The sequence below is a fragment of the Rhinichthys klamathensis genome, unplaced genomic scaffold (genome assembly GCF_029890125.1).
Source record: "Rhinichthys klamathensis goyatoka isolate OS25496 unplaced genomic scaffold, OSU_Roscu_1.1 h1tg000054l_1, whole genome shotgun sequence".
Taxonomy (NCBI): Eukaryota; Metazoa; Chordata; class Actinopteri; order Cypriniformes; family Leuciscidae; genus Rhinichthys; species Rhinichthys klamathensis.
This window is the reverse complement of record NW_026606599.1, coordinates 281,670-294,470: the sequence shown is the minus strand read 5'-3', so window position 1 is coordinate 294,470 and position 12,801 is coordinate 281,670. Positions and strand designations below refer to the sequence as shown.

Below are 12,801 nucleotides of genomic sequence, written 5' to 3'. Positions count from 1 at the left end.
CCAAGCCAACTCCTGGGCAAGTGCGAGAGCTGCCTCCCACAATGGAGCCAAAACCTGCCAACGCATCCGTCCAGGAGCTAGAGCCGGAAGCCATCTCTTTTTGTCCAGAGCCAGCCGAGGATCGCTAGCTCATCAACATCTTGATGAAGCCAGCTCCCAACCTTGTTCCCACCACTGTAAACACTTCTGGCACCTGTTGGATGATCCTCTCTAATCCTGTCACCTGTCCACTCTGTTGTCTCCATCATGTTGGCTTTGCGTAGTCCCTTGAATTTCCTAGATGATCAACTCCCACCCTGTCACCTGTCCAACCCATTGTCTTCTTCACCAATGGCTCCGTCCAGTCCCCAGGGGCAGTCTCCGGCACCGCCTCAGGTTTCCTCTCAAACAGCCAAGCTCTACAATATGGATCCCCTGACTTCATCTCAGCCTGTTCACCCCTTCAGCTCCACCAGGTTCCTCCTTTCCTTCCAGTCTCACCCCACTCTGCCAGGCAACTATCTTCGTCTCAATCGCTCAACGCGGTGTTGTTCCCTTCTGGCCAGTGACTTCACGATGGGGAGTTGTCATCACGTATTTGCAGGGTCTCCACTGCCATTTGATCCGTCTCCGCTTGTTGGCCCCAGGCTCCGGTCAAGAGACCTATCAGGGCTCTGCCTTGGCCTCCGTCAGTGCCGCTATGGTGTTCCCATTGACTGACTCCTCCTGTTTCGTGTCCTACGCCTGCCCCTTATCCTCCTCCGAAATCCCCTCTCTCCCTCTATCATTATCATTGTACTGTTAGATTTGGTGCCTTATGGGAGGGAGGAGAACTGTTAGCGTTCTGTCTTGTTTCATTGTGTTATTGTTCATGTGTCTTGGTTTAATGTAACCCTTTCAGTTTAGTCTTCATTGTGCCTTAATTACTTTCTGATTACGTTTACCTGTTTCTCGTTTGGTTCCTTTGTTTACTTGTGTATACATACTCCCTGTTCTGTTTAGTCCTTTGTCGGTTCTCATTTTTTATAAATGAGGCTGCAACATGCATTTGCTCACTACCACAATGTACGGACCATACAGAGAACGCTCTTGAGCTACAATAATATTAAAGTATTTGTATATCTACTTTGACTTTACTTAAACTTCAAAGCAGCACTTTAACTTAGATGCAACACCCTCAAACATGCACTATCTATCTTGCGGAGTGCACTGAATAATATTTTTGCAATCAGGCTTTGTGAGTGTGACCGTTTATGCCTAGAATACAATAGACTAGACTAGACTAGAATAGAACAGAATTAAATAAAATACAATGCAAAAAATAATCAGTTATTTTTGTTTTATTTTTTATCTCAAATATCTGAACATCCTAAAAACAATATAAATTTACTTAATTACAAATGCAATAATAAAATACAAAACTCATTGGCAAATACATTTTTCTTGTTTTATACACAAAACAGACTACCCTTTGTTCGATTCCTGTTTAAGACAAGAATTGTTTATTTTTCTTTATTTTTCTAAAACATTCCTAATTATTTTTTTGTATGATAGAATATAATAGAAATATGTGTGTGTGTGTGTGGTTCAGGGGACATGTTACGTTACAAAAATGTCCCCACAAAGATGGCAATATCCAAAATCATTTTCCTTGTGGGGACATTTTATGAGGAAAACAGTTTATAAATCATACTAACTGATGTTTTTTAAAACATGAAAACCCAACGTGAGTGTGTGTGTGTGTGTGTGTACTTTTATTCTGTAACAGTGAATGTGTTCTAACAGCAGAGCTGATGATTAGTGGAGACTCTTACAAAGCTGGACTCTGAAACCTGAAACCAAGGGAGGGGAGAGAAACAGAGAAGGAAAAATCACAGAAAGAGAGAGACAGAGATAGGAACTTTCACTTTTGAGTATAGCAGATTTAAAGAGACAAAGAAGATGTGCTGAATGTGTAAAGAATGCAAGAGGTTTGGGACAGAGATAGACTGAGGGGAGTATGCAGAGCGAGAGAGAGAGAGAGAGAGAGAGAGAGAGAGAGAGAGAGAGAGAGAGAGAGAGAGAGAGAGAGAGAGAGAGAGAGAGAGAGAGAGAGAGAGAGAGAGAGAGAGAGAGTGGGAAAATGTGAGTCAAGAGGGAGGGAAGTACAGAGTAGAGGTGATGTAAAAGCAGCTGAGCTCAAAGAGTAAACAGAGCTCCAGACTTCAGCATGTGTTTATCTGTCCCGCTGCAGGGCCGCAGCCAGCGGAACCGTCACAATCTTCTCTCTCTGCCCGGCTTCACCCTACTCATCATCTTCCTCCTGTTGGCCCAGGGGATGGCCTGGCCATATGGTAAGTCTAATTTAATTGCTTTCAAAGAGTCATGGAGAGTCACACTCTTTTGTTGTCTGAGAGTCAATGTCATGAACTGAACTGTTCCTCTTATTTATGTGTGTCTCTTTCTCTCTTTTTTATGAGGTATAGAAACTGTTCCAGTCTGTCCTTGTGATTGAAAACCCTGTTAAATGTTACAGTTATTTGTTGCTTTGCATTACCTTAATGAATTATATTCTGTTTTGTGATGCTTTAAAATCTCCCATCTGATTTAATGGAATGTGACATTTTAAAAACTTATTGTCAAATTTCAAAGTGGTCAAAAGGCACATATTTAAAAGTGATTTGTCTACTCATATTAATGAACCCTTTAGAAAGAATAGACAGAATTTAATGGTGTTGCTCTGTATGTGGCTTCAAATCTTGGAATCTAATGAAAATCTGTGTAAAAGACAAGATTGAACTGAGGCCGTGAACTTCATGATTTTCCTGGATTGATCTTACAGACCCAACGATGCTATTCATGCTGAGACTGTTTCTGGCTCAGATAAAGAGACAGATCATTGCCTTTGTATTCCTATGCTCATCACCCTTCGGAACAGATCAGGCAAATAAAATAAAAAAGTACATTTTCAATGGAACTCTTCACATTCACATCCTCAACTCACATTTTGAAAACAAGTAGTTCAATTAAAGGTTATGCCGTACCTCAAGAATACACTGGGAAATGTATAGAGTGCTACATTTGCACATAACATTCCCCAGCAGAGGCTAGTTAGGCAACAAAGACATTCATATTGCACTGTGGTTTCCTCTATGCGTGGGTGAAAGTATATAGAGCTTAGTGTTGGTTATTCGGAGTGAGAGCTTTTTGTCCCATGGCTGCTAATCCGTTCAGGCCTGTGGAATATCCGACTGCTATCCTAAAATGTGAACACTAACATGTCAAGAAACATTGATAGCAATAGATGCTGCAGTCACACTGCATTAAAGGGGTCATATAATGGTACATGCACTTTTACAAGTTGATTGTACTGAAATGTGTGTTGGCAGTGCCTGTACACAACCATCATATAATGATAAAAATCCATCCAGTGGTTTTGTTTTAATCTCCTTATATGTTTTCCACTGCCTCAAATTGAGCCGTTCGTTTTTGTGACGTCAATAAAACGGACGCCCCTCCCACGATTGTTGATTGACAGGAGTGTTTCAACACAGACCCGCCCTCGCTCGTCCTGTCAATCATAGTCTGCGCGGCGCGGACCGGCGCGGTCATTGTTGATATGCTGGAGCACTGTCTATGAGCAGAATGGCGTCTAAGCGATTGTGGTGTTCTGTTCTTGGGTGTAATAACGAACACAGTCATTTTAATGTTCCTAAATCCGAACCGCTGAAGACGCAGTGGCTGAGTTTGTTTTCGAAGGGAATATTCCCCACGAGCAACGTCAATGCTCTCATGTTTGCCGAATCATTTCTCAGTGGACTGCTTTATAAACGAGGATCAGTGTAAAGCTGGTTTTGCTGAGAAGCTGCTCCTGAATAAAGGATCGGAACCTATTCGTGTTCCTGCTGAACCTTCAGAAGAACTAAAGTGAGTGTAACGTTTTATTAATCTTTATATTAATATTTATATTAATCTTTGCAAATCGCCAGCTGCACGCTTCACGATGAATGCGTCGGTTTACACTCAGGGTACATTACGGCATGTTTTCTATGTACAACGTTCTCAATATAATTCATAATCCCACGTTTATAATGAACAACGCGTTATGGTTATTGTATTATTGTGTTACAAACGGTGTATGCACAGCACAGAGAGGCGGGGTGAGCAAAGCTCATGATCATTTAAAGTCATATGCACTGAAACGGCGTGCTGAAAACAGAGCTGTTTTTGACCAGGTAAAATAAGTGTTTTCTTACAATACTAATGAGAATTTTTAATTAAAGTATATTAGAAACTTTTAATTTAGACCCTAAAGAATCATATTAGCTTGTACAAAAATGGCATTTTATGACCCCTTTAAACTCGATCAGGGATAATTCACTTTGAATTATTACGCTTGCTAAAAGCATTGTTTGTTTGTGCACATTATCTCTTAAATTGTGTAGATCAGGGCATAGATCTTAAGGAAAGGGTTTCTCAGGCCTCTTCCTTGAGCCCCAGCACTGCACATTTTGTATGTTTCCCAAATCAAACACACCTGATTCAGGTCATCGGGTCATTGGTAAAGATCTTAAATTGGTTTAACAGAAAAATTAGACATTTAAAATGCTCCAGGAACAGGGTTGAGAACCAGTGCAAGGAAAGGGAAACTTCTGGGTCGTATTCAGAAAGTTGCTAGTTCTCTGCAAGTACTACCCCAGAACTGCCAAAAACAATGCAATTATATATATTTTTTTTTTTTATTAAGGAAATATGGAGTAATGAAGAAAATGTTTTTTGCAGTGAGGGAACCTATTATTTTTGAAGGTATGCCTAAAAGTAGTTTTGTAACATTATAGCTTTGAATCTTAACTAGAAATTGCACAAGAACCTACTTCGGCTAGACTGTCGGCATTACAATTCAATATATCAATACTTTGAAAATTATAACTATAATAAGAGCATTACATGTAATTCTCTCTGTGAGATAAACTGCTCATCCTAAGCTCTGAAACTCTTTTTGCTAACACACTGAAACCGTTACAGACACCTCCCACACTACTGTTCCCTGTTTTTCTGAAGCAAACACACACAAACATGAGGTCATCGGAAGATTAGATCAACGCACTGGAATATTTTCTCTCTTCCATGTCTAATGAGTATGAAAGTGTATTTTGAATTTATTCAACCATGCAGGCTAAACTAATCCTGGACGTTTTGTTGTTGTTTTTTCCCTTGTCTGTGTGCGTGTTACAGTTTGTCATGTAAACCCACAAAAATGTTGTTGTTCAGAAAGTTTTTTGGGAGAGTCAGGGGTTGTGAAAGACTATAGTCAGCTGAGCAATGTTTTCATCCAGCTTGAGGAACACACAACTTGATTTATTGGTAAAGAACTTATTGGAAATCATTTCAACACCAAAGCACCTCAAGAAACTACCTTTAAAGACTAAACAGCAACTGTTAATTTCATTATGTTCTCCAAAAGAATTCCAATTCATTCCTGAGACATCCCTCTGGAAATACCAAAGAAAATCTGGCAAAGTTGTCTCAAAGCAACACTCCGCCTTTTCACTAAAGGCTTCACGTTACTGGTTCTCAAGAGGAGAATGAATCCACCATAACACAACAAACAGCTGTTACCATGGAAAAATACCACAGTGTCTACGAGAGACAAAGCTCACAACTGCACATACAATCTGACATCATGCAGTGTAAAGCAGGAGTGGCCAGCCTGGAGGTTTCTCTCTGTCCCAAATCTTTCTGCAAAACTTCGGCTCCAACCCTGCTCCAACATGACCTTCCACATAATCCAGAATGCCTCGATTGGCTGATTATAGTTGTGTTTTATTAGGCTTGGAGCTGAACTCTGCAGCATGGTGGCCCTCCAGGAGCAGGGTAGATATAAAGAAAGATCCTGATATAAAGTACTGTAAATGTAAATACTATAAAGTTATCTCAAATATGTTAAACAACAAGGACATTTAGTCTTGTTGTAAAGTGTTGCCATTTAATTTACCTTACAAACACCTTTTAATGATGCTTTGCTGAACTAACGTGTGCTTCTGAATTGTTGGCACCTACAGTATATTTTCCACTGACAGAAGTGGCAGCTTTTGCACGTCGGACATTCTGCTTCAAATGAATACCAACTGGGACAGAAAGGGTCGGCACTAGCGATAGGCAGAGTTGGCAGTTGCCCTAAGGCAAGTGGTTTTCAAATGAGCCTGAAGGACTTGATTAGCTGGATCAGGCCAGTTTAATGAGGGTGAAGCTAAACTGGCCCCCAGTTGGCCTCCACATTAGGGAGGGCCTCCATTAATATTTGGTAACCCACCAACTAAGACAGGTGGCAAAAGATGGGTTCTTTGTACATAAGATTGTCACTCACCTGTATATCACAGATTCGATGAGGGTCCCACTCTCTGAATGTATGAAAAAAAAATGATCAAGTCCAACTCTATCCAAGCAAAACTATTTACTTTATATGATGTGCCTAAACGCACACATCCTTCAGGTGCTGGCCAGCAAAAATCTCCCCTGCTGAGTAATCAAATCTGCAGAAATGAAAAACAATCAAACAAACAAACAAATAAATAAATAAATGTAAAAATAAGAAAATAAAGGAATCAATTAAATTAATTAAATGAATCCTGAATATATTTTTGAATTACATTTTTCTTTCATTTATTATTTTCTGTATTACTTTTATTTTTAACTGTTATAAATAGATTCTTTTGATTTCTTTCAACTGTATTTATTTATGCATTCATTTATTTTTAACCCTCTATGGGACTAATTATGAAATGACAGGTCTTGTGCTACTATATTTCAGTTGGAAATGCAGATGCAGTTTCACTGCTTAGGAAGTAATGAAACCATGTCTTAGTGTTTCAAAATGCATTAAAAACATTTGTTTCTTTCTTGGAATTCCGAAGCAATGATTGTAGCACAAGTGAAAATCAATCTTTTTCTGTGTAGCCCACACTTTCCACACGTAACTCGATTCTAACCTGTTTAGTCATTATTTTTGGAGCATTTGCTTGTCAGTGTATGAGGCCAATAGGCAGTGGCATCTTTCCTGACCTCTGGTTGAAGTATGGATGACATTTTCCAAACTGGCATAGGATAATGCACCCAAATGCCTGTCTTCAACAACAATCTATGACATATATTCTTCCTCTTTGCCATCACTTTCACTGCTTCCCGGGCTGTCCCAAGCATGGGGTGGCGGAAGCGTGCATTAAAAATGACCAAAAACTTTACCGTTTGGATGTACAATTATTATTTTTTATTTAATTTATATGTACACTCACCTAAAGGATTATTAGGAACACCATACTAATACTGTGTTTGGCCCCCTTTCGCCTTCAGAACTGCCTTAATTCTACGTGGCATTGATTCAACAAGGTGCTGAAAGCATTCTTTAGAAATGTTGGCCCATATTGATAGGATAGCATCTTGAAGTTGATGTAGAGATTTGTGGGATGCACATCCAGGGCATGAAACTCCCGTTCCACCACATCCCAAAGATGCTCTATTGGGTTGAGATCTGGTGACTGTGGGGGCCATTTTAGTACAGTGAACTCATTGTCATGTTCAAGAAACCAATTTGAAATGATTCGAGCTCTGTGACATGGTGCATTATCCTAGGATGGGTATATGGTGGCCATAAAGGGATGGACATGGTCAGAAACAATGCTCAGGTAGGCCGTGGCATTTAAACGATGCCCAATTGGCACTAAGGGGCCTAAAGTGTGCCAAGAAAACATCCCCCACACCATTACACCACCACCACCAGCCTGCACAGTGGTAACAAGGCATGATGGATCCATGTTCTCATTCTGTTTCACCAAATTCTGACTCTAGCATCTGAATGTCTCAACAGAAATCGAGACTCATCAGACCAGGCAACATTTTTCCAGTCTTCAACTGTCCAATTTTGGTGAGCTCTTCCAAATTGTAGCCTCTTTTTCCTATTTGTAGTGGAGATGAGTGGTACCCGATGGAGTCTTCTGCTGTTGTAGCCCATCCGCCTCAAGGTTGTGCGTGTTGTGGCTTCACAAATGCTTTGCTGCATACCTCGGTTGTAACGATTGGTTATTTCAGTCAAAGTTGCTCTTCTATCAGCTTGAATCAGTCGGCCCATTCTCCTCTAGCATCAACAAGGCATTTTCGCCCACAGGACTGCCGCATACTGGATGTTTCTCCCTTTTCACACCATTCTTTGTAAACCCTAGAAATGGTTGTGCGTGAAAATCCCAGTAACTGAGCAGATTGTGAAATACTCAGACCGGCCCGTCTGGCACCAACAACCATGCCACGCTCAAAATTGCTCTCTTTCCCATTCTGACATTCAGTTTGGAGTTCAGGAGATTGTCTTGACCAGGAAAACACCCCGAAATGCATTGAAGCAACTGCCATGTGATTGGTTGATTAGATACTTGCATTAATGAGAAATTGAACAGGTGTTCCTAATAATCCTTTAGGTGAGTGTATTTCATAGTCTAATATGATCTCAAAATGGAGCCTTGACAGCATGTAACCTGACATGTGCTAATGTCTCCTTCACTTCCTTGTTGCCAAAAAATGTCAAGCGCGTGATGTAATATGATAATACTACATTTATTTTGGTTGAATATTATTATTGTTTTTTGTATGCAATTTTCTCTGCGTCATTTATAAATGATGATACACCATAGAGCAGTGGTTCCCAAACCTGTCCTGGCGACCCACCAACATGGGTTAATGAGCTGATGAGTTGAATCAGGTGTGTTTGATTAGGGAGACAAAGAAAACGTCTCAGGTTACTACTGTAACCATAGTTCCCTGAGAAAGGGAACGAGACGATGCGTCACTTGACGCTTTGGGAACGCCCCCAGCGTGAATGCGTCTGAGCATCAATGTCAACTAGTCCAATGGAAAGAATGAGCGTCACGGGCGGGTGACGTCATGACCAGGAAGGCATAAGAGCACATCCGGTGAAACGCGGCATTAGCTTCAAAAAGTCGAAGCAAGCCGATCACAGGGATGCAGGAAGTATGGCAGGGTGACGCATCGTCTCGTTCCCTTTCTCAGGGAACTATGGTTACAGTAGTAACCTGAGACGTTCCCTTTCGAGGGAACTCGCGATGCGTCACTTGACGCTTTGGGAACGAGAATACCCAAAACGCCAGAATTCCAAGTACCTGAGTGTCAGTCTGTTGGAACTAAGCACTAAGCACCTGAGAACCTGGGGCAGCATCCAGGTCCAAACTGTAAAACCTGACGAATGTGAGCGGTGAAGACCAGCCTGCCGCATCACAAACGTCTTGGAGAGAAACCCCAAATAACAAGGCTTTAGAGGCCGCCATACCCCTCGTTGAGTGAGCTCTGACCACCAAGGGACACGGATGGTCAGAGTACTCGTATGCAAGTGAAATAGCCTCGACTATCCACTTACTAACCGTCTGTTTAGAAGCAGGAAGACCCTTCTTAGGTGATCCAAAGCAAATAAATAACTGGTCGGACTTCCTCATTGAAGATGTCCGATGAACATAAGTATCCAGTGCTCGCACTGGACACAAGAGGTTCAGCCTTTCCTGGTCCGCAGATGTAAAAGGAGGACAGAAACCTGCAGCACAATAGGCCTCGGAATAATGGTAGGCACCTTTGGAACATATCCATGTTTCGGGTAAGAATGCCTTGGCCATCCCCGGTGCACTCAAGGCAGGTGGGGACCGAAAGGGCCTGAAGGTCTGACTCTAATAGGGACGAAATAGCTAGCAGAAAATAGTCTTAAAAGAAAGGAACTTCTCTGAGACCAAATCTAAGGGCTCGAAGGGAGCCCCAGATAGGCCTTCTAGAACTATTGCAAGGTCCCAAGCCAGCACCCTAGTGCAAGTTGCAGGCCTCAGCCTCAAAGTGCCACGAAGGAAACGAGTGATCAGGGGGTCTCGACCCAAAAATGTACTACCCACCAGGGTGTGGAAAGCCGCAATGGCCGCCACGTATACCTTAAGCGTGGAAGGACATAGACCTGATACAAAGCATTCTTGCAGAAACTCGAATACTGTGTTTACTGAACAGTTAACCGGATCCCACTGACGCTGGTAACACCAAGAAGTGAAAAACTCTCGAAATAGTGAATATAGTTTCCTCGTAGCGGGAGCTCTGGAGCTTAGAATGGTCTCAACAACCTCGGTTGAGAGACCACTCTCTATGAGTTGGGCCCCCTCAGAGGCCAAACCCACAGTTTCCAAATCCCCTGCCGGGGGTGCAATATTGCATCCCCTGCCTGAGACGGAAGGTCTCTCCTGATCGGGACCTCCAAGGGAGGTCCGTCGAGGAGAAAAATTAGGTCCGCAAACCAAATTCAGCTCGGCCAGGGTGGTGCTACTAAATAGGCTTATTCCATCCTGGCGGAATCACTCCAGAACTCCTGGGAGCAGAGCAACAGGGGGAAATGCGTACAGACGTAGCCTCAGCCACGTCTGCACCATAGCAACCAGCCCCGAGGGGACTGGTTGAGTGAGGGATAACCAGAGTGGACAGTGCGTCGTATGCTGAGACGAGAACAAATCCACTTCTGCCTGGCCATAAAACTCCCATATTTGCTCCACCGCCTCGGGGTGGAGTCCCCTGGCCTCAGCCCCTGCCTCGACAGGGTGTCTGCTCCAATATTCTGGCCCCCCTGGAATATACACTGCCCTCAGACAGCGTAATTTCCTGAGGGACCAAAATAATAGGCCACCAACGTGTTGTCTGTGGGTCAAGAACCAGAGTTTCCTCCATATAACCAAGGCGCGGGGATACTGCCACGTGATCTTGATCGTACGGAGTGGGTTTCCCCTCAGGGAGAACCCTCTGGTCCTGAGCCACCACTGTAAAGGTCTCACGTACAGCAGGTCAAAGGGTATCACATTGAACGCTGCTGCCCTGAGGCCTAACAGTCACTGTTTCAGAACAACACATGATGGCCCCTCAGGTCTGGGAGGAGATGTCTCAACGCATTGAAGACGACCATCATCTCTAGGCAATTCATGTGCCAAGCGAGATGATGACTCCTCCCAAGCCCTGAGCTGAGCGGCCTTCCAATACCGCTCCCCAGCCGGTGAGGGAAGCATCTGTCGAGATAGCAACTCGATGGCAAAGAGCTCCCAACACCGAACCCTGGGTTAAGAACCAGTGTTTCCTCCATATAACCAAGGCACGAAGGCACGGCCGCGTGATCTTGATCATACGAAGTGGGTTTCCCCTCGGGGAGAACCCTCTGGTCCTGCGCCACCACTGCAAAGGTCTCATGTACAGCATGCCAAAAGGTATCCCGTTGGACGCTACTGCCACAAGACCCAACAGTCTCTCGAACTGTTTTACAGTGCGTGACTGGCCTAGCCTCAGCTCTTTTGTGGCTGTTAGGATAGCAGCTACACGAACGGGCGACAGAGTGGCCCGCATCGTCACTGAATCCCATACCACACCAAGGAAAGTGGTTCTCTGTACTGGAGAAAGCACACTCTTCTTGGCATTGAGCCTCAACCCCAACATCTGCATATGAGCGAGAACGACACCTCGGTGCCGAACCGCTAACTGTTCTGATTCCGCTAGAATCAGCCAGTCATCTATGCAATTCAGAACGCGTATACACTGCAGCCTGGCGGGGCCAGAGCTGCGTCTATACACTTCGTGAATGTGCGGGGTGATAGAGCTAGACCGAAAGGAAGTGCCTGATACTGGTGTTCTTTGCCCCAAAGAAAACCTCAGGAACCTCCTGTGCTGAGGGAGGATGGAGATATGGAAGTATACGTCTTTTAGATCTATCGTGACAAACCAGTCCTCGGATCTGATTTGAGTCACGATCTGTTTGAGTGTCAGCATCTTGGACTTGAGTTCCAGCACCAAACACTCCAACAGACGAAGATCTAGTATGTGACGCTGCTCTCCATCCTTTTTTGGAACAATGAGATAACGACTGTAAAGACCCGACGCAATGTCGGGTGAGTACACCTGCTCTATAGCTTTCTTTGCTAACAGGGCCTTTACCCCTTGCTCCATTACCAGAGAGATTACCATTACCCATAGAGATATATTTGGCAGTAGCTTCCGCGCTGCCAGAAAATCTACCAAGGGAACCAGCCCCTCGAGGCTGGCCTCTGGTGTAATAAAGACAGCCAGTTCGGGGACCTGAAACATACTGGCAGGAACCACCCGAACTGACTGTTTTCGAACCCCCCTCAGAGGGCGCGAGTCCGACGCAATGTCGAGTTGACGCTGCGCCAGAAGCTCGCTGGAGAACGCTGCGCCCCGAGCACCAAGGGTGGCGGGGTTGGCAGAACGGTCCCCTGAGGGCACAGAGATGGAAAGGGCACCGTATAATGAGGTGTACACCATTCCACCCCGGTTGGGGCTGCCCTCACCGGTCTGACGCCGTGGCGCCAGACCTTTTCTTTTGAGCCGCAGCCTTCTCAGCATGAAGAACGGTCCTCGGATCCGGCTTCTGCTTTGAAGGCTTTGGCTGCTGTGTTGTGTATGAGAAACTAGCCGGCTGGAGCTGCTCACGCCCAGCAGCCCCAGTGGGTTGGACATAGCGAGGGAGAGATTATCTTGTATCTTTCTCCATGATTCCCATCAAATTGAGCCAGAGGTGTCTCTCAGTGACCACATTTCTTTGGCTGCCATCCCTGAGAGATAAATCTGAGGCCCGACGGAGTTCTCAAACCCCATCGGGCCAAACTCCCTCACTTCTGTCCAAATACCACAGCAGGTCAGCCTGATATGCTTGCAGCACTGCTATAGTGTGCAAGCAGGCTCGTGCTAGACCCACTGCCATATATGCTTTTCCCACTAGATTAAAAAATAGTTTTCTTTAATGGTTTAGTGAGAGAAGCC

The 12,801-nt window shown here is 44.1% G+C and overlaps 1 protein-coding gene across 1 annotated transcript in view; it reads left to right on the top strand.

Annotated features, from left to right (window-relative positions):
* The first annotated feature begins 1,859 nt into the window (after positions 1–1,859).
* pamr1b (peptidase domain containing associated with muscle regeneration 1b) overlaps positions 1,860–12,801 on the top strand; it is a 59,270-nt gene continuing 48,328 nt past the window's right edge. The window contains exons 1-2 of the mRNA XM_056248301.1: positions 1,860–1,976; positions 2,057–2,312. Of these exons, the coding sequence (XP_056104276.1) occupies positions 2,189–2,312 (124 nt within the window). The 5' untranslated portion in view covers positions 1,860–1,976; positions 2,057–2,188. The remainder of the gene's footprint in view (positions 1,977–2,056; positions 2,313–12,801) is intronic.